Below are 27,715 nucleotides of genomic sequence, written 5' to 3'. Positions count from 1 at the left end.
CTATGATCATTGGAAAGAGAATAAATCCTCAGGAAGGATTTAGGGAATCTAAGAACTATGCCTCCCAGACACTAAGCAAGATGATTGTCTTTTAACAACTAATTTTTAAAACCCTTAAGTTCGTTAGTCAGAACTTTAAAGAGAAATACTACATTCTCCCTCCTGAAAACCACAAGAAGAAAGACAGAAGCCATCATCCGTAGCTGAGAACTCAGACCATGTGAACACTGAAAAGGATGCTGCTTTATCTTTCAAAGGGACTTCCAGTATCAGCCACTAAGATCTCTGGGCTTACCTATCAGTATAAGCTTCCTATCCTGTTCAGACAGGTCCATTATTAACAATTGGTAAAGATAAAAACCTTTGGAAATCATAGATACTTATAGAAAATGAGACATATTATTATACAAATGACTTAAGTGACTTAAAATGATAAAAACTATGATGCACATGGATTTTTCTAGGTTTAGTATTTCATTTAAAATGTAATAAACTTTATTATAAAAAAACTTGCAAAAAATATCACACACTAAATTTAGCCGGATCCAACATCCATACATCTCAATGAATGTTGATGCAGCTAGAACAGCCATTCTGAAGCTATGGAGATGTACATTAAATTTTATACTTCATTATCAAATATATCTTCATCCACCAACAAAACTGAAAAATCCACAACAGAGGTAGAACTAGAAAAAACAGAAAACCATTGAACTGAGAATGAGGTCCTCAGTGGAAGACTTAGAGAAAGGATTGAAGGAGCTGAAGGGGCTTGCAACCCCATAAGAACAACAATGCCAACCAACCAGAGCTTCCAGGTACTAAACCCAAAGACTACACATGGACAGAGTCATGGCTCCAGCTGCATATGTAGCAGAGGATGGCCTTGTTGGGCACCAATGGGAGGAGGAACCCTTAATCCTGCCCAGGCGGACCCTCCAATGTAGGGGAATGTTAGGGTGGGGAGGCAGGAAGGGAGGTGGGTGGGGAGGCAGGAAGGGGGGTGGTTGGGGAGGGGGAACACCCTTATAGAAGAAAGGGAGGGGGATGGGATAGGGGGCTTATGGCCAGGAAACCAGGAAAGGGAATAACATTTGAAATGTAAACAAAAAATCCAAGAAAAAAAGAAAAGGAAAAAACAACATTATCTCCTCTTTTTGTAATTCTTGCCTATTGAACACATTTTAAAACAAATACAAATTTTAGACACTAAATTACAAAGGAGTTGATAGTAGCCTTATCACTCCTTTTAAAAAGTATTCTAGGCAGGCAGTGGTCCCAGCACTTGGGAGGCAGAGGCAGGTAGATCTCTGAATTCAAGGCCAGTTTGGTCAAGGACAGCCAAATTTATACAAAGGAAACCTGTCTCGAAAAACCAAAGAAAGGAAGGAAGGACAAAAGGAAGGAAGAAAGGAAGGAAGGAAGGAAGAAAAGTATTCTAGTAAGGGTATATTCTGCCTGCATGACTTAGAAACAAAGATGGAATTTATATGTATTTGTACGGATTGTGGCTGAGTCCACAACTTGGCAATTATGAAAACAAATTTTTATCTTAATGAAAAATGATAGCAGAATGAACACATCCAGCATCAAAATGGCAGTGAGCAGTGTCTCCATAGATGTTCCACAAAGTAACCATCAATTCAAAAACAAATTGTTAATGAAAGAAATAAAAGGGCATGTTGGGAGACTGCTTCTGACAGTTTGGAGCGTTTTCAAAAATAAAAAAACAATAAAAAATACCTTGTGCTTTCCTTTCATTTTCAAATCAGTAGGTAAATTTACTGCTGGAACTACAGTCTGTGATACTGGTGAATCAGCCTTAACAGTTCAAAGTCACATAAACATATACTTGGTTTTCTGAGAGAGGGTTTTTCTGTGTAGCCTTGGCTGTCCTGCAACTCACTCAGTAGACCATGCTGGCCTTGAACTCATAAAGAACCTCCTGCCTCTGCCTCTCAGGTGCTGGGATTTAATGCATGTAGCACCACTGTCTATCTTAAATGTATGTTTTTAATCACAGATTGAAGAACAATATTACCTGTTAGCGATCCATCAACATCAATCAGTACCGCTTCGTGCTCCCATCGAAAGCCTGCCTTATTCGGTGCATGAAAATACTGGATGTCAGCAAACTTGGCACTCCAGCCTCCACATCTGTCATTACACACCCCAGTGATTGACGTCACTCCTAAAGCCACACAGGCATGGCGGTCAAAATTCATAAAGTGTACAGATGACACAGTCAGGCCTTGACTAAAGGGGAGAACCAGGCCTTTTGAGGTGCAAAATGTGGATCCCATTCCCAGCTCATCAAGATGACCAACGATTTTGGCATTTTTAATCACAGCTCCATTGCTTTCCCCCCACCCCCCAACATAGGGAGCCAGGATTCTCTTGGTCTCAATTCCAGCCTCATAGTTGTTCACCATCACAAAGTTGTGGAACTGCAGGGCCCCTCCATTGACCCATTCAGCTCCTTTTTGACAGTTCCAGACAGTGAGTGAATTAAAGACAGCAGGCACCGGCACTGTAGAAGTACAAGATCCTGTTTGCATGGGAAAATACTCTTCAAAAATCCACAGTCCAAACCACCCCTGAGAATGAACAGTATTGTTATAGAATTCTCCAAGTGGAATTCGTTTTTGGCAAATGTTTCGGTTGAAAGATGGGCCATCGGGGTGGTCATTCATTCTGTACCAAAAGCCAAAGTGAGTGCCACCAGCAGCCACATTGTGTCGTATGGTGTTGTTAGGGTTGGTTACCCAAAATGCAGCTGGGGTCACATCATCATTTAATAGACTGGTACTTTGCTGTACAAACACTGCCAGATTGTATTGTAGAATGTTGCCATATTCAATACCATCTTCTATGAAAAATGCCCCTCCCTTTATATCATATATAATATTCCTCTCCACAAGAAGGTGATGTGTATTGTGGATTGTAACAGCTCTGTTGTATGCTTGATGAATTGCACAGCCTCTCACATACGATTTGAACCGTAAATCTCCAAGCAGGTGCCAATGTATTGGGTATCGTCCCAAACGGAAAGATTGGCCAGCGTGGAACACCTGTCAGACCCAAAATAAGACCTGGTCAGTAATTTTCTGTTTCAAAGTAATCTCCAATGTTATATTAAGGTGTAAATATATTGACATTAATATCCTCCACATTATTCATATTGTTATTTGAAATGCTATTTTATTTTGAATACAATCTTTTATATAATGCAATTCAATAGGACAATACTCGTTAAGGCACGAATGAGTGGGACACATAAGGAGTAAGAGAATAAATAACCAAGTCTATTGCTGCAAGGTAACTGCGCCTTCTACTACAGGCTCAATGCCAGCTTTCATTCTTTTGTGTTTTGTTTCTCTACAAGTAAACTGTTTTGTTTAATAAAATAAAACTCTTTCCATGACTCAACTTTTCTATGTATCAAAATTAAGCTCTAAATGTCTTCTTTTTCCCTAATCCTTTGATTCCCATATATAAAAAATGCTTCAGGATATTTACCAGGTGCCACATACTGTAGTGTTTTATATGGAAGGTCACAGTCTTTACCATGATCTAGGTAAAGACTTAACCACACAGATGAAAAAACTGTAAATAGCCCAAGGGCCTTGTTCACACTTGTAACTTCCTTGCCAATCCAAGTGGGTGTGGCTCCTGATTAGAAGCTGTTAATAACCATTCTGCTGTTTCTTTCAAGTCTATGATTTATCTAATATTCAAGATGCTGAGATGTGATTCAACATAATCCAGTTATCTAAGCAAAGAAAATATCTGAACTGCCATTTGTTTATCTACGTATTGGTTTTCTTTTTTTCCTTAGATTTGTTTACTTTTGTGTGCATTGGTGTTTTGCCTGGCCGTATGTCTGTGTGAGAATACCAGATCCCCGTGAGCTGTCATGTGGGTACTGGGAATTAAACCAGAGTCCTCTAGAATAGCACCCAGTACTTATAACTACTGAGCAATCTCTCCAGCCCCAGCTCTTTATTTTATTTCTACAAAATTAACTATTAACTATTAAATATTAAACTATTACATATTATTTAATAGACATTTGATTCTAAAAATTTCAGTTAGTTTCTATTTCAGATGTCACATGTGTAATAAATCTAAAGAAAAGTCCTTGCAAATGTCAGTGCTGACTTTGAGTGTGCCCAGAGGGGGTTTATGGATTTTGATATTGTGGATCTGATCCTTTCTCTACTCCTTTCTTCACTGAGTGCATGATAAGAAGAGGTAAGTTCTGGTTAACAAGTCTGCTTATGAAATGATATAAATAAGATCCTGAAATCTATAAAATATCATGAGTTTGAGTAAATAAAGGAAACTAGGAATTTGAATAACAATTTCAAGTAAGGAGAGGCCTCTCTTATAAAGTAACATTGAGAAGAAACCCAATAGAAATAATAAAGTGAAGTATGTAAGCTTTGATGGAGGGGCATTTTAAACTGAACAAAGAACAAATGAGCATCAGTCAGATACGTGGTTGACACGGTTATGTAAGGAGGCCCATGTGGATCACCAGACATGAACAGGTCACAGGGGACAAAATCATGATTAAGGATTTGAATTTTCTGTTTTGGACATAATATGAAACTAGTATTAGATTTCAAATTGTGTGTCTGGATGGACATGATTTATGCTTTTAAAAATTATGGAGACAAATGTTTAGAGTGATCAAATGAGTAAGTATTTAGTCTCATTAAAACTGTTCATTTATTGGTCTGCTATCTGATTGGAAGTAGAGTGTGGCAAAAAGCTGGAGCTCGATCTATAGTCACTGGATGACATCTTGGTGTTTTAACAATAATTTTCCTTACCTCTACATATTCTATTCTTCCAGTTACCATGTCAGCCCCAGGTAAAGGGGCATGCAACATAATACAGCCTCCAAACTGATCACTTCCCATTTCTTCTCCAAACTTTCCTTGAAGGCATGTTTGTGTAGCAAATTCTCCTTTAAAAATATTTTAAAATATTTAAAATTATTCATGAACCTATAGAAATATTCTTGCCAAAATTTCCTATACTCATTTCTTTTCTTTTTATTCATGTATATTCAACTTTATTCTGGAACATAAGTATTATGTATTTATACCTTCATTTTTTCTAATAGGAAAGATAAACAATGTGTCTTGTTTATCTTTGTATATTCTAAAGCATCTTTTAGAGATGGTACTAAATAATATTTGAATGGTTGAGTGAATAGTGATAGTAGTATTTTTTATTGTTTCTGAAGCTTCTGCTTCAATAGGGAATTAACATAATGCTAAATTATGCTTGTATAGCATTAGAGTCAGACAGCCTAATTTGCATAACGGGAAGTATTCTCATTTTAAACAGCTTGAGACTTGCTTTCATATCTACTCTGAGACTTGATGCAGATAAAATGGCATCAGAAAATAGGTCATTTAACATAAAATTTAAAGACCGTATGCTTATCTATAAGTAAAAAGCTATTAACTAACTCTTGACTGTTATTATTTAGTTACTTATTAATGATTACGAAAATACAGAGATTACTTGTCAAAGACATTCTGCTTTACAGTATAAACACATTATTAAGATGCATCTGTATCCAGTAATTCTCTACTGTGTGTTCAGGACCTTTCACTAACTCATTCCCTTGAACTTCCTCAAAGCTGTTGACTCATTTCTGGCCAATGGCACATAAACAGAAGCAAAATACATCATTTTAGAACCTTTGTAGTTAATTGGTGGTTTGACTCTCTAGCTGTCATATCTTTGCTTCAGAGATTATGAAAACCCATATTGAGACAAAGCTTACCTCAGTTTGAATTCTGAGAAAATTATAATGGAAAGGACCTCCTGTTGACCCACATTAGACTAGACAGATGGAGCATGAATAAGAAGTATCCTTTGTCATTGAAAGTCATGGATGCTTTAGGCTTGTTCAATAATGGTACACAGTACAGTTCTGTGGCTCACAACTAGAGATGATTTTGTTTCCAGATAATGCTTTTACAACCTCTGGAAAGTGTTTTTGGTTGACATACTAATGAGACTGTTACTAATATTTGATTGGCTCAGGTCAGGCACGTTGCAAAGTATTCTGCAGTGCATAGGACAGAAACTCATGCAAAGAATGATTAGGACCAACATTTCAAAGGCATTGCCTATCTTAAAAGTTACAGATCTATATATCTACACACAAATTTCTTCATCTTCTCAAATATCCACTCTCTATCTAGTTACCATTGTCCATGAACTATTTACTACAATATCTATCTATGATGAAAGTACTCTACATACACTACAGATTTTGGAAAATACAAAGAGCATTGTTAAAGATTTGCTAAATAAAACAACAAATACTGTATTTGAAACTCTCTATTTCCTTGGTAAATATAAGTGATGTAGCTTCTGGGCCACATGTGAAGCTGTAGTTATCAAGGATGCATAATAAAGGACCCTAGGAATAGAAAAGTAATAAGAAATCACAAGAACAGGAGAGGGACTTTGTCATGGATTCCAAGCTCACTCAATTCTTCTACTTTGGTGTCAGCATTGATCAGTTTCCTCATTATATCACAAATACAATCAAACTATTGGTGTTTCCAAGTTCCCATGCTTAATATCTACAATAAAATAGTACACTTCAACATAAACCAAAACGTTTTGAAAAACTGGAATAATCACCATCAGCCACATAATGGCGGCTAAGAGTACCTGTGTCAAATCCATCGGGGCATGATGGAATCTTGTCATTCCACTCCATATTTTCAGACCCTCTTATTAAGATATTTCTTGTAAGAATTCCAACCTCTGCCCTGGCTTCAAACACAGTTCCATCAGGGAGTGTGGTGGTAATTCCCAAGTGTGTGTAGTTTAGTGGCCTAGTTAGAGTTATGTGCGTTCCATCAGCAGACACAGATGCAATGGTCCGTTTCTCATTTTCTCCTTGACTGCGTCTATAAAATTTTAAGGAAAAAAGTTAACTTACACATTTATCATATTTGGTTTACACATTGAATGCTTCAGTCCTAAAATAAAGGTGCTTTTGAAAAATGTCACACCACATTCTAAAGAGATAACTGAGTAAAATGTTTTATATGCAGAATAAGTTTAATGGCTCATTTCAAACCTGAGTGCTAGATTTGTTCAGAGCCTGCAAAAGGAATCATTTATAACTTTTAAGTGTCATCCTTGAAGGCTCTTAAATGAGAATGACTTTATAGTTGCAGTAATGACTGAAAACAGCTTCAGAAGGAAGGGATGTGCTACTGGCATCCAATGGAGAGAGGCCAGAGATGTTTCAAAGCATCCTGTAAGATACACATAATAGCTTCCTACAGCAAGAGTGAACAGGTTTAATCATGGCAAAGTAGAAACTCTTACAAAGGAAAGCCATTACAAGTTTTTAAGTAGAAAAATTACTCAGTTGTCATTTATTCTCTAATCTACTCAAGATTCCAGCCACAGTAAGTCTTGCTAATTTTATGATGTACTCATCCATATATTTAGCTCTTTAAAAAATTGAGATCTAGCTTGCTTTCTAGTGTGCCAAGGCATTATTTAATGATGTTACATGCTTATGAAGCACTTTCTTTGAGGTTCATTTTGCTATTGTTCCAATCACGTCATTGCATCTTTACAACAGTTGTGGGAGGAAATGATAGCATGCAATTCTATGGAAACTGAGAGAGACCAAGTAACGGCCATGGTGAGCATTATTGCAAGGAGTAGACACAGCCCAACCTCCACAAAAATGCATTTCCTTTTCTTAGCGTTAAAAATTTTTTAAAATACTGTTATTTAATTGAAATATAACTACATAATTCTACTCCCCTTTTTTTCTTATATCCGACCCCCTCCCCACTTTCCAAATCTTCTACCTCCTCTTCTTTAACCAATGTTGTTACAGAAAAACCATTTCCTTAATCTGACTTTAAAATTTCTCAGATTAGATTCACCAATAACTAGTAAATTAGATTTGGTGGGAAATCCCTTAATTCATATTTCTTAATGTTTTGGTTGTGAGCATGGCTTCTAAGAACAGAGCCAACTCTACAGCTCTAATTCAATGTATCCTTAAACCAACTCTATTCTAAATTGTAAAGTTGCTTTTTTGTTTCACATAGGAAGGCTGTAAATACAGACTTCCCATTTTATTAGGGAGCCCCGTGATTTTCCTCCTTTTGTATTTTGTCATTATATAATTTAAATTTCCTTCTGGGGGCAGTGGGTGATAAATGAGTACTTCCAAAGCTAAATTTGTAAGTATATATTTATCTCTCTCTAACATCTGCAATCCTATTTATAACTTGAAAAATGGCAACTTGCATTTTAATTTTTAAATTCAGTCACAGGCTTGGCAGATCTGTTTCTTGTCATAATTACTCTTCACTTCCTGATAAACGTAACCACATGCAATCTAAGTATCTGTAATTTGAACATCAAGCTAAACCAAATGCTTCTCGTCCTTTGCTCTTTGATATTCTTGGAACAGAGATGCTAGATCTTAGTGTATTAATTGCTAGAATATGTAGCTAAATGGAAGTTAAGGGGGATAGGTATACTCAGCTATGACATGTCAGGCATCTGGAAAGTTCTGCCACCTTATTATCATTGTATACCAATTCCTTCTCTTTTTACTTTTATCACAACCTCCAGTTTTGTTCCTTGAGAAACACTGCCAAGGGAAGAAGATAAGGGAATTTTGCTTGTTGTTCATTCATGTCCTCTGCTGACCCCAGACAAAGAAGTTCATTTACACAAATGTGTTTAGCTAAAACCCCAAGTTGATGATTTCAAATGACTTTTAGTAGCAGATTGCTTCTTTCTAGTGAAATCTTACTTAAGACCCTAACCATGAAAAATAACCATTTTACTGCTGCATATTATTTTACTATGGTCCAGATTTAGTCTTGTTCTTATAACAAATTCAGTCGCTAGAAAATCAACACACACTGGTGATCAGACAGAAACTAGCATCTGACCCACATGTATTTGGCTGTTTATATTCTCCTTTTTATTTATTTATTTTTGGTGGTTTTGTTTTCATTGCTGTTGTTTTGCTTTTCTGAGACAGGTTTTTTTTTTCCTGTGTAGCTGTGACTGTCCTGGAACTCACTTGTAGACCAGGCTGGCCTGGAACTCATGGAAATCCTCCTGCCTCTACCTCCCAAATGTTGGGATTAAAGGTGTACACCACTACCACCCATGTTGCTTATGGTTCTTTACCAAATTCTTCAAGTTCAAATAAAATAGTTTGAGAAGTTTCCATCATTCTTCTTTTACACAGATTAAAAATAAATCTATATCCCAAATAAATCAATGTTATCTGATACTTGTGTCCTGTGCTCACGATCACAATGCTATCTCCTGTCTTCCATGTCACCGCTTCTTGTACAGTTAAAGTCCATTCTCCTGCATTTGCAGTGTGAGCCAAGCGAGTCCAGACCACAGGAATAGGCAGACCTGAAAGTCACATACAAACCAAGCATCTCTTCAGAAGAACTGTCTCCTTTACTAAGTGGCTTCTGCATTTGAACTGTTATATATATATATATATATATATATATATATATATATATTTTAAATTACAGTAGGATATATATTTAGTGCCATGTGGGATATCTAAGATCCCAGCATTCTGACTCCCCCAAAAGGCTACAATTATCACCATATAGAAGACATCAATGTAAAAATGATTCAGTTCATGTTCAAACAATGTTACCCTAGCATCTCAAACATGATTAAACTACATTACTTGATGTCAATTTCCTGAACTACAGCTACAGGAAAGTACAAGTATAAATTTGTTTTTATATTTTAGAAATATTCTGGTTAAAGAAGTAAAAATGAAGAAATTACCATCTTCTAAATCCAAAATGAGTGCCTTTTCAGACAGTAAGTAATGAGTAGATAGCATACATAAGGAAAGGGTAAATGGTACCCATAGTGTCTGGTTATCTACAGCCATAGCTGTCAGAAGAGTACAGGGAGAGCCTAGAAGGAAGGCATGAACTTGGTTGTGAGACCCACTTCTGTGTGTAACTTTCTAGACTAAGGGGGGGAGTCAGAAAGAAATAGAGACTATCCAAAGATAGGAGAAGACTGGCAAGTTTATATCAGAGTGCCTTCAGCCTACCGTGAAGATCCAGCGTGCCCTCTCGCACGGCCAATGTCTTAGCGCCATACACAGGCAGCTCAGGAGATCTAAGATGCCCATGAAGAGTAATGACAGCTTGGTGTTGGAATGGAAATGCTTCTGTCCCGATCTGAAAGAATTCACAGATCTTGTTCAGAAAACTAAAACTCACAATTCACAATTCTAATTTTGCAAAAATATTTTTTCCTTTTCTTCCCCATTTGAGAATTGTCTGCTCATCCATATCTTTCTTTCTCAATGTAAGCCTTAAATTTTTGTGTGTACATGTTTTCATATGCGTGTAGGTGCATGTCTGTACTGTTGTCACTTGGACAACATCAATATCAAAAGAATGAAGCTTATGTGCCTTTTAAACACTGATACCCCATTGTCCCAGATATGATTAAAGCCAATAGGATGACCTCCAGCATTGGTCCTTTGATTATGTCTACTTTTTCTTGATGTGTCATCTTGCTAGCTCCCTCCAACCCTAAGACTTGAATTTTCTAATAGGTCAATCAATATACAACAGCTGACCTTCAGAAAAACACAGAGGATTGACACAGGAAGTTTTCTTTGCACTTTAAATTCAACAACACAGTATTTTCTCTATTAAAATGCAAGAATATTCTAAGAATCAATCTTCTGTGAGGTTGTAACATTAATCCAACCAATCAAAGCAAAGATAACTTCAGATAAATTTGGTAGAATTATTAGTTTTATATATAATATTTTAAACAATAAAATTAAGCGAAGATATTGTTTCCCATACCTGAAGAACTCCCCCGTCTGTGATTAGTATATTTTCTGCCTGGAGTTCTATATCAGCTTCATCAAATATTAGAGTCCCACCTGTGAACCACATAACTTTAATACGTCACAAGACCCCAAGAGTTAACAGCAAAATTTAGTCTAGGATAAACTGCTTTGCAATAACAATTTGTTATCATTAAACAGTGCAACTATGTAGATTTATTGAATAAAACAGGACTTCAAAATATAAATGAGGAACAGAGACATAGTCATCTTTATAGAAATTATTGTGATGTCGACATTAGTTCTCATCTTTAAAAAGGATTAACTCTAAAAGTTTTACTATTTTGTGTCATAGCAATAACTTGACCAGCATCATTAGGATTATACCAAAATGCCTTTTCATAAGATGGATGTCAGTCTGAAGATAGTACAACTTTACCTGTGATCTAATTCTTTAATAGCTTCAAATTACAAATATCTTTTGAAATTGTAGAAGCTTAAAAAAGATCATAAAATTACAGAAGTCTTTAGGCACGTAAGATCGTTCTGTCAAAGTTTATTCGCAAAAGCTCCAAGCACTTTATTATTTCTGTTTATTATTTCTTTTATGTATATTTGAAATTGCTGTGATCATTTCATTTTTATAGTAGGTACAGAATACCAAAAAGCAGAGAGAACCCAGATCACAACTGAAGGCAGATTCATGGGCGAAAGAGAGGAGTACTGTAGTCAGCTTCTAGTTAGAGACCAGATCTGGGGTTCAGACTCTGTCTCAGAGAACTTGACCTAAGGTTGAACTCTCTAGCACCAGTTTCCAGGTTACTCTCCAACAAACCTGTGTCTAGGACCAGTTTCTCGGTTACAAACCTGCCCCTGGCACCTCACTTCATCACAACCACCAATCAGGATGAAAGCAGAAGTTAAGTTTATGATTTGGCTCCTAGCTCCAAACAATTATTTTAAAGGACAACAAAATCCCATAAGAGCTCCCCAGTTAGATGTTTGCCAGACTAGAAAGCCCCTTGACTGCTTGTCATTTCCTATTAAACCTTGTCCCACTGAGGGCCTGGGGCTTTGCCCTCCTGTCCTGTGCAATGTGGCACAACCTTGAGCTTGAATAAAGACCTTAGTGCAATTTCATCAGAAACAGTGCCTGGGTGGTCTTTTGTGGTTCACAAAATGAGCACAACACTAGGGCAGTCAGGGACTATTAGGATTGACTTGAGCACACTGCTAAACTTTTGTGGTCTCTAGGATCCACTACCTCAGTATTTTTGACATGGGAAATAATGTTATTTTAATCAATTAAATATGAGGAACATTGAGGTGTTCACCACCCTCCCCTGTTATCATTGAAGAAACAAAAACAACATGAAACCAAGTTTAAAGAATGCTACTGGAAACACACTAAATAATATCATAATCACAAAAAGATTTTAAAAGCCTAATTCAAAGATGAATGCTCATAATCATGGCTTTTGATTAAATTAAGTTGAGGAAAATAATCAGCAAAGTCTAATATACAAACTTTTACAAATGTACCTTGAATGAGTAACATTTTCAGAATAGGAGTACTTTGGTCCAGCAGAATTATCTGTCCTTTTGTAATAACAGCAAATGACCCTTCCTCTGGTGGCAGTTTTCCTCCCCATGAGGAGTTGGCAGACCAAACATCGGCATATAAGAAGTCAGCAGTCTCCTGTAACAGAGTGCAAGAAAGAAGCCATGAAGTTCAGAGAATTCATCAGAAAATTTCTCAAAGAGAGAAAATCTGAAACAGGATATATTTATCTAAATAATAAAATGGAACTCAATTATAAGATGTTACAGATGACTCAAATATTTCATAATAACAAAGTTAAAATCCATTATTAATTATTCCACAGACAGAATAATTAAAATATCAAATAAAACATGAAGAATAAAAAACAAAGTATGTACTCTGCTTAAATTTAGTACAGACAGGTACAGTTCAATTATCTGTTGGAGACATTAAAACAAGATATCTACTAGTAATCAGACACCTCCAGCCTGCTAGATCTTCATTGCTGTGGTTACTCTATTTAACTGCCATTACCAATTTGGCCATGCCAATGTTTTTGATGTTGACGAGAACTGGAGCCCATCCTGAAGGAGCATGAGCACTTGTCAGGCAGATGATATATGTCTTGTTGGAATATTGGACGTCGCATTTGCTGTTGGCTATGGTGACTTGAACATTCTCTGTGTTTTCGCTGTAAAGGAAGAAAATGCTGATGATACATGCTTACCTTAAATTTCTACTTCACATATTACAAGCCCTGCTTTCCTAAGTTACTGGAAAAGCAGTGATATATGGTTTTTCAAATACCAGCTGATACCACAGTAGTATTAAGAAGTATTTGTTGAGAAAAAGTAAAGAAAAACTTGAAGAAGTCAGGGAATAGAAATGTACAAACCAGCAAGTGTTCCAACATTAAGAAAAGGCTGCCTAGGTTCAAGGGATCACAGTTCTTTATGGTCTCCAACAGCTGCATTTTGCAAATTGTAAAACTTGTGCATGGATTTTTCTTTCCTTTGCAACATTTTGAGCACAGTCACAAGCCTTAGGGTTTAACCTCTACTTGCTGTGTTCAGAGTATCTGTAAGCACTTGGGAAATGAATCACGCCTTCCATACTTTGAAGTCAGCATTGTCCGCTGAAGAAAGAGGGCAGTGTAGCTGAGTCATGGGGTCAGAAAAAGACCCTGGCTGACTGAAAAGGAACGGGTTTGATGAGGGAAAAGATGTCTCTTTGGACCAATGAAACATGTTGCGATTAGAGATGAGCGGATGGGGAAGGCATAACGGATGATTTATGTTTGTGAACTTATTGCTAGATTTGGGGCGAATCATTCTATTCTGTCCCTTTCACCTTCAACTCCTGAACATGAAGTGGGATAAAAACACCCTATATGATAAAGGAGGAACCTGCTGAGGGTAGGAAGGTCCCTAGCACAGAGTATGTATTCAGTTAATGTTACTGTCAGTACCACAAGACTGTACTTGATTACTGTGAGGCAAAAACGAGAGCAAGTGAAGCCTTGCATCTAGAAGCAGGTTGATGTGAGCCTATGTTGAGACTGTACCTGAATCCAGATCCTCTGACTGTAAGCCGGGTGCCCCCGGCAGTGCTGCCTCTTCTGGGAGACACTTCAGTGATGAGTGGAGTCAGGGACAGCGTGTATGTAAATAGCGTCACAGATTGAGATGAGTCTTTCCCGTTGACCACACTCACTCCACAGGCTTGATCAGGTCCCTTGTCTATGAGAAAAAGGGAGTCAAACTGAGTAGAGTTCTGCCACCAGCCCCAGATTCATTGCCAAAACCCCGAAATATCTTCATTCTAGTCTTGTTTTTCCCATGAGCATTTCATAATGCACACAGGATGTACACAAACTAGCAAGATCCTTTAGCAACAGTTAAAAAACATCACATATCTTTTATACTCTAGTAACAAGGGAATGAGGAAGAAAACTCCTCAGACTTCTTTTGTGGACAAATTTGCAAGCCTGCCAGCTTAGTTTTGCAGCACTAGAAGGTCCAACTTTGCAACTTAGAGCTGGAAAGGTAGAACAAGAAATACAGGCAACAGAGGAAGCAAGGGAGGAGCTGAAGCGTGCAAAGAGCCCATGTAGAATAACAAGAAGAGGAGGAGCCAGTATTGAGACAACCTGCCAATTTTCAACAATGCGGTTGCATATTTTTATCAAAATACCAACTCTAGTGTTAAAGTGACAACACTAATCATTAAAACATTAAGTAAGCTAAAAGTTCATAAAATTATCAAGTAGGCAAAAAAATCACAAAATTATTAAATCTTATGCTAAAAATACTTGCACATGAAACATATTTTTATTTGTCTAAAATGTCATTTTAAGGTATTCCTAAATTTTGCTGTTAGGTGGTAGTGGATATGCCTTTAATCCCAGAAATTCAGAGGAAGGAGGAGGCTGATCCCTGGGTTTGAGCCAGCCTTGTCTACATTGTGAGTTCCAGGATAGCTGAGGCTATACATAGAAAAACCATGACTAACTAACTAAACCCTCCCCCTAAATTGTTGACTAAATAGTGAAAAATCTCTACACAGTACTACATAATCAATATTCACAACCAACCAAATTAGAGCTAATCATGTTTCCATTTAATAGAAAAACTGTAGTAGGGAAAGGTTTAGTTATTTGGTTGTAGATAAAAAGGAAGTGGTAAAATTTGAGATTGAGGGTTACACAGAGCTCAGGTTTTATTTTTCAATCAGTAAAAATAAACAAGACTTAAATAGCAACAAATCATATATCATGATTCAGATATCCTTCTATATATGTAGCCTCACAATAATCCTATGAAGAAGGCTACTATGTTAAAACAAAGTTGATAGATGAAAAATCTTAGGTAGAGAGAGATTCAAAATCTTCCCCAAGAAATGTTTAAGACTCAAATCTGTTTGATGACTGCCCAGGTTAATACAAAAAGCATTCCTCTTTTTTTAAATAACTTTTATTTTTTTGAGGTTATACTATAAACACATAATTTCCCCCATCTTTCCTTCCCTCCAAACCCTTCCATATATCCTTCTTTGATCTCTTTCAAGTTTATGACCTTTTCCCACTAATTGTTGTTATATTCATATATGTGTATTTCTAACTACAACATGATCAGTCTGTATGATGTTGCTCATATGTATGTTTTCTGGGCTGAACTTTTGGTATAAGAAAACCAGTTGGTGTCCTTCTCACTGGAGAAAACTATTTCTCCCTCTCTCAGCATTTTTTAATTGCCTTTAATGGAAATTTGACTAATAAGAACTAACGACAAGGTCTCCATTTCAGGGATCAGCTAAGAGCCATCAACTGATGCCACAAACCAAAGTTCTCAGATTTACTCAGGTAGAAAATACAGTTCTGACCAAATTGCTTGAAGTCAGGATGTTCATAAATTGGACTCAATAACTTCAAAAGAATTCAACAACCTGAAAAAGACTGTAATCTTTCTAAAATTAGCATTTCTCATAGGCTGCCAATTTTTGAGTACTTACCGTTATTAGGTGGAATCTCACAAAACAATGTTGTAGAGTTAGATAAAAGTTTGTCAACTGCACATTCAGAGCCACAGACCAATATAGTTGAATTCCAAGGATCAAATCCCATGCCTGTTACAGTTAAGGTTTGCCCACCACCAAAGCTCCCTGAAGAAGACAAATACAAGCAGAACCTGAATGAATGTGCAGGAAATGTTCCCTCTGTGCACTTTTGCTTTAGTTAAAAACCCAAAACAGAAGTGACTTTACATACCTTTCTTAGATCTGAAATTCATTATATTATTAATAAAACCAAATATCTTTAAATTGTTTTAGATTTAAATGTTTAAAATTTAAGTGTTTTAAGTTTTCAATGAATAAATGTGACTTCTTTTAATTTAAGTGGATAATTTTTAAACCAAAATTTATTTTAAAAGAGATGTCACAAAATATTTTCAAGAACTCAAAACTCAAAACATACATACATGAAACATTACTACTTGAGTATTTTCATCACAGTTTTTAGCTATTTTTAACCAGTAATTTTCAACTAGAAACTGTTTTCTGTGGAAATAATTTTATTCCTTTTATACAAAATATGATTTTAAAATTTCTGCATGTAACTTTAGAGTTTAGAATTGGAAACCTTTTAAATGATAGAGCAATAGGAGAAATATAAAAGTTATTATTTTGGAATGATTGGCTAATACTTTTTTTTGTTAATTTGTTGGACAAATAAAGGTAAGTTTTTATCCTTATAAGAAGAGCACGTTATGACTGGGCTTTAAGATTATCTTGTTTCTAAATGAGTGTTGAAATAATGTGAAGTAGCGGATCACCTTTTCTTGGAGAAATATTCTGAATAGAAAGCGGGTACTCAAATACAACAGAAGAGATGGCAGAGCCTTTTGTCTTATGAAGCATTGTCACAGGGAAAATGCCCCCTGCATATTCTCCCACAATGCACTGTAGCACAGTGTCATTGACAGTGGTCACGTTACACACACTCTCTTTTATCATCACTAAAACATCAGAGACAGCAAATCCAAGATTAGACCCAGTTATTTCAACTTCAGTTCCCGGAGGACCTTAAAAGAAAAAGGAAATCATATAAACACGTAATACCTGCTCATGTTTCTGTATGCACTTAAAGGTACGTAACTTTGCTGCTGTGAACAAAATCGGATCCAGTAGATCCAGGCAAGCCTTGACCACTGCATCTAAGAGGCTTAGGCAGATGGATCTCTGAGTTTGGAGGTGAGCCTTTTCTACAGAGCAAGTTTCAGGACAACCAGTGATAAACAGAAAATTCCTATCTTGGAAAAACAAAAACCAAACTAAATCAAATCAAAACAATATTTTAAAACTGTCTATAACAGTATTCATGACGTGCTATGTACATTTTTACTACAATATAGACCAGCCTACTGCACATTCACTGCAAGTGGCATCTCAATGTTCGCTTTTGTCCAGCCCTTCCATGATAACTTATAAATTACGTCTTTAGTCTGAAAGAGAAAATGAATTTCTATGGATTTCTGAGCATGAGTCTTAGTATTGTGTGCTATTTTCTCCTTTGCAGCAATTCTTTCTGAGAATGGGCCATACTTTCTGTTACTCAAGAATTTTAGTAGCTACATTTTGAGAACAGATATGTCATAATATATAAATAATAAGTTGTAGTAGAACATAGAGGGAAAGGAACTAATTTAAAGATTTTACTGTAAATATTGATGTTGAGGCTTTAAGTTAAATATACACAAAACCCAAATGTTCATTTTATCTGTTGCTTTATTTTTTGATAAGATAATGCTTTTATTTGTTAATCTCTCCATGTATTTTAGTAAGTTTTAAATGCCTCTTGCTTTGTGTAAGGGCAATAAGGCAGGACTGGAGAGATGGCTCAGCTATTGACAGTACTTGTTCTCTTTCAGAGGACAAAGGTTTGATCCCCAGTACCCACATGTTGACTTATACTAGTTACAAAGTGGCAGACCTGCATACTTGTAGGCAAAACATAATAAAATAACATAACACTAAAATAAAAGTTTGCAACTGCCTTTAGGTTTTCATTTTTTAATAAAGTCATTGTAAACATATAAAAGTTTTTCTACTTTTCTGTCAAGTTTATGTTGATCAAGAAAAATAGGGGCTCCAAAATAATGAAGAGTATTAGCTTCCTTAAATATCCCCTTCTTCATGTATACAATTATTTTATATCAAATTACCATTATCTGTAAGACCAAATATTGTACATGTTAGTTTTCTTTCTGCTTTCCAATTTTATCCCATCCCCATCTGTATTATTTGTTGTCTAAGTCATGTTATAGATGACTTATATAAGAATTATAGATCTTTATTAATTATGAATTTAATCATTCATAATCTTCTGTTTTGCTAAAATTATTTAGCAATATCTCATATTTATTGAATAGAGTTTGTTATTTTTTTATGCAAGCTCGACAAGAATTTACTTATTCAGAATTTGCTTATTTCTACAATCTCACCTTTAGGTCATTAGCTCTTTTTAGAAAAAAAAAAAAGTACATTGAGGGCACTAAACATGGAAATTCCACAGGGTAAATTCCTAAATTTTGCATGACTAGAGAATAATCTTTACAGATTATTATAAATTAAAAATCTACAAAAACAATCATTTTAATTAATATGATAAAAATTGCTCTATGATTGCCTAGTGAAGTAAAGATTGTGACGATAAAAGTAATTATGAGTCATTACCATAAAATTATGCATACTAATGAAAATTCATGCTAGTAATAAAACCAAAAACAAAACTAAGTCTAACTAATTTAAAGACAAGCTAAATTATTTTTAAAGGTTAAAATTTTGTTTGACATTTCAAATGCTGCATTCTTTTAGAGTAATCGATAGCCTATCATAGTAAATGAAGTAGCCCTGGTCTCTCTTCCTATAAGCTTCTTAGTCATCACAGATGGTCTTTGGAGGATACATGCAAAGGCAACAACACATGCCATTGCTGATGAGGTCAATACCAGCCCCAGGCAGGTGCCACAGATGTTCTGGTATCCTAGGTGGTGTAAGAAAGCAGGTTGAGCAAGCCATGGATGGAGATTAAGATTAAGCAGCGCTCCTCCATAGCCTTTGTTTCTGAACCTGCCTCCAGGTTCCTGGCTTTAGTACCTGCATTGACCTCCTTATATGATGGATTGTGACAAGGACGTACAAGCCAAATAAACCCATTTCCTATACAAGTTGCGTTTTGTTTTGAGTCTAGATGTGTTATCCCAGCAATAAAAGGCAAATTCAGCGGCCACACTCTTGACTGTTACACTGCAGCTGCTTTTGTAGGATCCCTCACATAGATGATGAGTATTCAAATAGCATGGAGACTGGAAACTGTGGCACAAGGCAAAGGATAAGATGCCGTCCCCATCTGAACATGCCACTTCCTTAGAAAGAATTTTGTTGCACCAATAATACCTAGCTGGAGTTTATAGAAATGAAATATTCTGAACAGGTATCAGTGTTAATAAGATCAATCACTCATGAATCTTAACAGTTGCTTCTTGTGCCACATCAATATTAGCAACTACTCGTTTTGCTCCCAAGATAGTCACCTGTTTCTCCCTCATTTGTAACTTAGACTAAGTTCATGGACATTGTGTTCCTATATTAAAGCTGGAATTTTATATTAAGAATGTATAAAAATACAAAATTAAGACTGCACAGAACTCTAACTCCATGCATTATATTAATTGGCTTAAGGGGAACTATGTAGAAGACATACTTTAATATCATAACTCTATAATAATTAATATAACTGTAACATGATGTCAATAACAAATAAAAAGGCATGTGGATACTGGAGTACCTGAGTTTGGGATGATACTTTTGAGAAATGGAGTATCCTCCATGGCATATGTAAATGACAAAGGTGGGTAAATGACTGTATTGACATCGATCTTCAAATTGGCTGTACCGGCTCTCCCAGCTGGGGTGCTGCAGTGGACCTCACTGGAGTTGATGAACATAATTTGACAAGGCTGATCCCCAACAGTAACCGTGGTGTTTCCAGGAGAAAAGCCATTTCCTGTGATCATCAAAGTCGTTCCACCAGCAATGCTTCCAGAGGTTGGTGAGACAGACGCTACTGCAGGGCTGCTAACACTTAGATTTCCCAGAGCCAAGCCCTTAGACCCAACAACAACACTGAGAGAATGAAGTCCAGCTGCTAGTGGAGTCATGAGAACAGTAATATTATTTTCATTAACATCTAGTACTCTGAACTGTTGACTTCCAATAAATATAGAAATCTCTTCCAACACTGTTCCAAAACCCTCTCCTGTGATAAGGACATTTCCAGATCCTTGGATTGAGTTTGGAAAGACTCCTGTTACATGAGGAGCAATGTTTTCTAAATATGAAAAGCTGCAGTTGCCCTGACATTGGGCAGGCACTCCATGTATTAGAAGGTCTACAAGAACAAGCTGATGGGGAGCAGGAGATGTTTCACATTCAATAGCTGTGTAGGTCACATTTAGAACTTTACATGGGAAATCACCCATAAAGACTTCTACACCTGCAGAAGAAGCCATAAATCCAGAACCCTGAATGGTCACTCTTGTCAATCCTGTAGTTGACCCTGCTTTTGGCATCACCATATCTATGTTTGGCAAAAGTACAAACCGCCTGTCAAATTCATTGGGCTGTGTGTTGATAGCAGTGCCTAGGTTGTAGACAATCAAAGTAACAATTTCTCTAATGCCAACATCCATTGAGTTTTGAGGGTCAATATGACACATAATAGAATTTTCATTACTTTCCTCTACAACACAAGGGTAGCTACCAATTGTAACCTGGAAGAAAAATGAATATAAAATAAAATGCATTAATTCATTACTCTAATATGAACTTCATGTTTGTATTAGCATCAATTATATTTTTAAAACAGCAATTCTGTGAAGAAGTTGTATTCATAAAAGTAATTTGGGATATAGATGAAGATATATATTAAATTGACCTTATGTCAGAATAGGCAAAACTATATAGAGGGAAAACAGATTAGCAGTTACCAGTGTGCTGAAATGGGTGAAAGAAGTGGGTGACTTTCAATGAGGTTTCTTTTATGATCATGACATGTTCTAAAACTTATTCCAGTCAGAGGTGTACAACTTCATTAATATACTATTAAATATACACACATGTGCAATTGTATACTTTAAGTGAGTTAGTAGTATGCAAGTTATAGATCATAAATCTGGTGAAATTATACCAGGGGATTGTGGTCAAAATATGTTCTTTTTGTTGAGTATGTAGACACTGAGAAGAAGAGTTTCAATTTCCTTACCTTATTAGCACATGTAAGATTACTGAAGCCATGTCCAGTGATAGTTATGAGTTCATTTGCTGTTCCGGTAGAGGGAGTAATGTTGATTATAGAGGGTGAAACGCAATTTGAAAGCTCGAAGAATAATTTATTTGAATGTTTAACCCTTGTATCATTCAGGCCACACAGGGGTTCTGTTGCTAGGCAGCCTGATGCAGTACTTGCCAAGGGTAAATGCACAGGACCTGCTTTAGACAAAAGAATCATGAGTAAACCATGCACACTGTCCTAAAGCAAGAACTCTGTTCACACTCTATTACTGTTTACGTTAATTAAGGAGGTAGATGGCTTTAAATTTTGGAGATCTGTTATTGTTAAAAGTTAATTTTTAAAAGTATTTTAATTAATTTATAAATTAATAATTAATTAGTAATTTTACATAATAATTTCTAGCCTTAAGAAGAGGAAAACCAGGTAGATCCAGATATCTGACATCTAATCTACAAAGGTCACTTTAAGCCAGGTCATCTGGTGTAGCTTCCATGTGTAACCATCTTACTTGGAACATATGTCGCTTCAATGTTTCCCACAAACAGGTGCAGGGGAATGTGCCTGGTTTCAGCTGGAAAAACGTTAATGACTCCTTGGAGAGATATGGAGTGAGTCTCATCAACATACCCGCTGCTGTAGTAATGGACTCCAGGAGAAGTAAACTGGTAAGAAAATGAGCCTGCCATAAAATAAGATTATACACGAGAGATACAAGCAATTAATGGATCTTTGAAAACTAGATGAGGAAATTGGAAATCATCATTTCAATGCAAGGACAGATGACAATTTTCATACTTTTTATGTGTCTTATAGTGCAATAGGAAGTAGGAGAGAATGAGTCACTGGCTATAAAGACTTTCTTTTGTATGTTGTTGATTTTGACAATGAAGTTGCATACAAGAAAGATGAGATCCAGCTTTAAATTTTAAAGAAGACCATGGAAACTCTGCCCTAATTTATCAATTTTAAGAAAAAATAAAATGCAAATTTAAATATACTGTTATAAGCATAGAACAAACTAGTTATTTGAAGGCACACTCATAGCCATCCTATAAGAAATGCTGATAAGCTAATACTATCAACAAAATTCATTATCTATTATCTATCTATTATCAGGTTAGTGTGACTAAAACATATTTCATTGTGCTTTGCTGCACAATGTATGTTTCAGTTGGTCAATTATCATGCAATCAATAAAGATAATGAAGACCAAAAATAGCATACCAAACATCTTACTTGACAGTATGTTTAAGATAATTGCTTGAATTTATTTATAATGTAGTTTTCAATAGGCATAAAATGCCAAGTAAACTAATTACTGGCTTTATTTATATGAATAATTCATGTAAACATATTTTTAAAAAGGAGCATACTCAACAAAACAGAATCATACCTGATGCAGATTTTTGTATTCCATTTGTAAATCCTTTGCCATCATAAGTAACACTTCCGGGACTGGAGACTGAGAAAATTCTGTACCCTATACCCCTAAGAAAGGAGTGTGCTCGCCAGTACCACACCACAGTATCGCCCACAGTCACATTTAAGACCGATGGTGACCAGGCATAACCTAGTCCATGCACTGGGAGTACAAATTGAGGCAGATTTTAAAAGAAGAAAGAAGTAAATGTCTTAATAATTAACCATGCAAAGAGCCACTTTTATAAAGTAAGAACAACTTTCAAGTTAGTATTGTACATATATGTTTGTACATACTTTAAACTCAACCAAAATAAAACCAGGATTACTAGAAAGCAAGATCATGATATGCAAAGGAAGGAATAAATTTCAACTAATAACTCCAGGGTGCTGATCAAGAGACACTGAAAAGAGTTGGATGCTCAAGAAATGAGCTGTTCATAAATGCTTCTAATGTTCTTATCAACTCTTTACATGGAAGACTTTTTGGAAACAACTGGTCATGCTAGTAATTTCAACTTGAGTATTCATTCTGAAACTCGTGACTAATAATAAGCAGTAACAAAATCACTGGAAATTCCTGAGCATGAAATTATAAAGCCTGTCCTTCTCAACTCAAGCTCATGATGCATGTTACTACATATGTGTAAGAATGTAACTTTCAATCTCATATGGAGAACACTGCAAAAGTATAAAAGCAACAACATTGATTCTCTGAGAAACTTGAAATACAAAATAAAAATCAACCTAATCTCAGCATAAAATCTCTTCTTTTTCAATATATAAATCTTGGTTGGTACCTAAATGTGAACCGTTGTTGGTAATTCTGAATACAGCCCCTGTTGAATGGAGAGTGCATTTGATGACATTTTCTGATGATGATGTAATGTCGCATGGGAAGGAGCCTAAACATATAAAAGTAGGAAACACATTGTCAGTTGTTTTTTGTGAACTACAGCGGTGATGTATCAGTAGTAAAGAGACGTTGCTTAACAAAGCTCTGTGTTACACAGGAGGATCTTTGGTACTTCGCTTCTGACAGTGATAATGTTTGTGTGTGTTTTCACACAAGAGTTCTATTCACATTAAATACACAGTGATAATGATAGATTCAAAAGCAGAGATGTTCACTGTCTCATTATCCCTTTAACCACAAACACTTGGCCTTTTTTACATTAACAAAAAAAAAAGTATCGGAGAGAGGGATCAGTAGTTAAGAGGTCTTGCACTCTTCCATGAACTCCAAGTTCAGTTCCCATCACCAATATCCAGTGGCTCACAACTATCTATAACTCCAGCTCTAGGGTATCCAGTGTCCTCCTCTGGCCTCAGATGAGTACCAATAAGCATGAACCCTCCCCCAACACATTATATATAGAAAAGCAGTTAAGACCATTTGCGCAATCTTTCTTATAATATTAAAAATCACTGAAAATATTTGTGTGACAACCCAGTTCCTCCAGCAGATCATAAGGAAAGCCTTAACAAGTTAACCCCTACAAGACACAGGTTTTACCTAAGAGAACAGAATTCTCAGTTGGTATTGTGCTGAATCCAGAACCCATTAGAGTGATTTCAGTGCCACCATACAAAGAGCCTCTCTGGGGAAACATGTGGGTGACTTCCAAAATGTATAGTATGGAAGCATTTAACTTGTTCCTGGAAAAGACAAAAGAATGGATTTCCAATGAGTTTCCTTACCTTAATACACAGTGTTTTGGAAATAGGAAATAATTAAATGCATATATAATTAGACATTAACTTTCAGACCAGGTAATCTGGTAATTATCCTTATTTTGATTAAACGTATATAATTTTGAATTTGAATTTTGAAAACCAGAGTTTTGAAAAATCTGATAGCAGAAGTGTGTGAGATGAAAAAAAAGAGATGCAAAGTCTTAAATAATATAGAAAATATGATTTTAAGAAATGAGGTCAGAAGAAATAATTGAAATTCCTTAAAGTATTTTTAAAATTTTACTATACTAAAAATGTGAAGACAGGTGTACATGTTTTTAAAAGTAGCAACAAATTTCCATACATTATAGAGTTAATTAATTTTTGTGCAATTCAGTTTAATTTAATTTAATTTTGTTTTATTAAAGATGAAATGCCTGCTAGGGCACCATCAAATTGTGCAATGCTCTGACTGATAGAGAGGGTTCAACTCCTTTATCCTATGTCCCACCATGACAGCACAGTCTGTAGATTCTAAAGAGGTTTTGTATTGCTTCATTTAACTCCTTTAGCATGCCCAATTGGCATTTCTTCAACTACCATATAAATACACAGTTTGGGTTTGACTTTGTATATAATATCAGCCAGGAACATCAGAAGCCAGTAGATTTTCAAAAGCGTATGCCCTCCTCCCAGTAATTCCAACAGGGAATGCAGTTCTGGAGTCTTTGCTTACTAGTCCTCACTTCCTATAAGATATGGGGCAATTATCTGTGCTTCTATTCTGACACCGGCCTTCTTTGCCTTCTTTTTAAGCCATTAATTTAGTAGTTGTTCTTCAAAGTATTCCAAACTAGCAATTGTCACAGGGATGAGCTAAAATTTTGCTGTTAACAGTTTCAGGGAAGAAAATCCAGAATTCCTATATGAAATAGAATCAGCGAGGGATTATCTCTGCTTCTTCCTTTAGATGGCCAGATCCTGGCTTAACTGTCACCGTTTCAGAGCATCCTGCCCTATTCCATGGAATGCTAGTTCCCTTCATGTACATTCTTATTATATCAACGATCTACTATTAATACATTTTTACATTTATAATTGTTACAGAATTGTTTACGCATTGATGAAAATCTTCTCAACAAAATTTGAGTGAAAATCTTCTCAACAAAATAACATTAGTGAAGGAAATTACCGTAAGTTCAGAATTAAACAACTGCTCTCCCTCCACTGCCAAAAGTGCATGAAAATCATTTCTTGGATGCATGCAAATCATGTGATGCTACAAAATTCAGTTGCTCAGAGCATTTTATAACTTGTTTTAAATAGTTTGGTCAAAAACCAAAGTGTTATTGTGTACTTAATGAGAATTTTAAAGAATTATTTTATGAGGAGAAACAAAAGGGTAAAAAAAGCAACCAACATATTTGAAAGTTAATGTTTAAATTTTTTCCTATCCCAATTTTAGCCCCAAGCATTCCACAGTTCTATAATTTATGACCAATATTAGTATCATACCTTGTTGATGCCAAACCCCAGTTTCTGACTTTGACATAGATCTCATGTTTTCCTGGAGGCAACGTGGGCAGAAGGCATGTGATGTCTGTGAAGTTCGAGTGAAGAACCTGGCAGTGTTTTCTTCCAACATACACCATATTTTGTGTGAGTTCATTTCCAAAGTTATAACCCTTAATTGTTAAATTGACATTTCCTATTTTTTAAAAGAAATATACAACTTGTTGTATAAAAATTTAACTTTTTATCCACATACAATTTGCATAGTAACTGAACCAACATGCTTATCTTTTATTGGATTCAGGAATGTTTTCTACTTCGAGAGGCAAAATTCAAAATGAGTTATGCTATTTAACACATAAAATGCATGTTTATTTCACAAAGAAAAAAAGGACTGAAGTAATTTTAAAGATATAATAACTTTATCACCATTGTACATGTTCAGAGTAAAATTTTAGTTTGACTTGTTTGTATTTAAAGTAAAGAGCATGTTTCAGTGTAAGGAGCAAAACTGCAATGAGAACCTGTGCTTTGAAGGACTCTCTCTCTCTCTCTCTCTCTCTCTCTCTCTCTCTCTCTCTGTGTGTGTGTGTGTGTGTGTGTATGAGTGTATATGTGTGTGAGTGTGTGTGTCTGTGTGTGTGTGTCCGTGTGTGTCTGTGTGTTTGTGTGTGTGTATTTGGACTCAAGAAAAGTGGGCAAAGACACTTGTAGACTCAAAATTCAGCAACGTAATAGGAGTTATAAAAAGATATAATTTACTATAGTTTGAGATTACACAAAATCTACTACTGCTTATAAAGTCCTAGACATCTATTGCTGCTGGACAATGAAAATGTAAATATATACGGTGGAATTTTATTCACAGGGGAAGAAAAAAAAAGGATATTACAAAATTTGCATGTAAATTAAGGGAACTCGAAATTATCATATTGAGTGCGGTAGTCCAGACCCAGAAAGACAATTGACTGATCTCACTGAAGTATTTCTTACCCAGAATTGTCCGTTCTTTTGGGCTGAAGTCAGTGACAACTGGTGTTTGCAAGCAGCTGTAACTAAAACTATCCTTTGATGTGGCTTGAATTCCATTGGTAATGACAGAAATATCAACTGTACCCTCAATTCTCTGGAATAAAAGGAAAAAACAAAATGGAAAATTTAAAATGATGAAATATTTAAATTCATTCACTTTGCTGAGGAGCTAATTCAGTCAGTAAATGTTTACGTTGCAAGCATGAGGACCCAAGTTTGATCCCTGTAATACCTATTAATAAAGGAGAGAATCAGAGAGTGTGAAGAAGCCAGATGTGGGGTCTGGACCTCCCATTCTAGTCTTGTCGGGAAGATCTAGCCAGGGAGACATCATATCTGAGAAAATATGGTGAAGAATCCATGGGGAAATATAAACAAGACTGTGTACACGCACACACACACACACACATACACCAAAACAAAGACAAATACAAAACTCCAAAGGCTGAAGAAAAATAGAATCACTAAATAAACTCCTAGAAATGTTTCATTTCAGTCATGAATCACAGTTAATTCTTAGATATTTAAAGTTGACACAGTAAGTATAGGTTACATACTTCCTGGCTGCTGAGGCCGTGGAGAGCTCATAGGCAACACCCCGCGAGCAAACCTGAGCCTGAGGACCACAGGTAAGACAAACTTTTCTGCTACAAGCGACTTGCCCCGGTGATCTCGGGTCACAGAGGCAGGAGTTCCTCTGGGGCGGACACTTCGGTGTTTGGCCAGAGTCCCGGACCAGCGGAGAATCCCTGCAGCAGCTCTCTCTGCTCCAGGCCCCTGGAGAGGAGTTCTG

At 36.0% G+C, this 27,715-nt stretch overlaps 1 protein-coding gene across 1 annotated transcript in view; it reads right to left on the bottom strand.

The window, feature by feature from the left end:
• Pkhd1l1 (PKHD1 like 1) overlaps positions 1 to 27,715 on the bottom strand; it is a 149,335-nt gene that overhangs the window by 48,891 nt on the left and 72,729 nt on the right. Inside the window, 19 exon segments of the mRNA XM_032888552.1 lie at positions 2,042 to 3,071; positions 4,839 to 4,975; positions 6,709 to 6,950; positions 9,330 to 9,459; positions 10,133 to 10,262; positions 10,905 to 10,984; positions 12,431 to 12,587; positions 12,966 to 13,122; positions 13,996 to 14,170; positions 15,942 to 16,091; positions 16,763 to 17,011; positions 19,777 to 20,761; positions 21,253 to 21,479; positions 21,791 to 21,961; positions 22,676 to 22,864; positions 23,502 to 23,606; positions 24,218 to 24,360; positions 25,894 to 26,086; positions 26,884 to 27,016. Coding sequence (XP_032744443.1) covers positions 2,042 to 3,071; positions 4,839 to 4,975; positions 6,709 to 6,950; positions 9,330 to 9,459; positions 10,133 to 10,262; positions 10,905 to 10,984; positions 12,431 to 12,587; positions 12,966 to 13,122; positions 13,996 to 14,170; positions 15,942 to 16,091; positions 16,763 to 17,011; positions 19,777 to 20,761; positions 21,253 to 21,479; positions 21,791 to 21,961; positions 22,676 to 22,864; positions 23,502 to 23,606; positions 24,218 to 24,360; positions 25,894 to 26,086; positions 26,884 to 27,016 — 4,783 coding nt within the window.

The sequence above is a fragment of the Rattus rattus genome, chromosome 1 (assembly GCF_011064425.1).
Source record: "Rattus rattus isolate New Zealand chromosome 1, Rrattus_CSIRO_v1, whole genome shotgun sequence".
In the NCBI taxonomy this organism is placed as follows: domain Eukaryota; kingdom Metazoa; phylum Chordata; class Mammalia; order Rodentia; family Muridae; genus Rattus; species Rattus rattus.
This window is presented reverse-complemented; position numbering and strand designations above follow the sequence as displayed.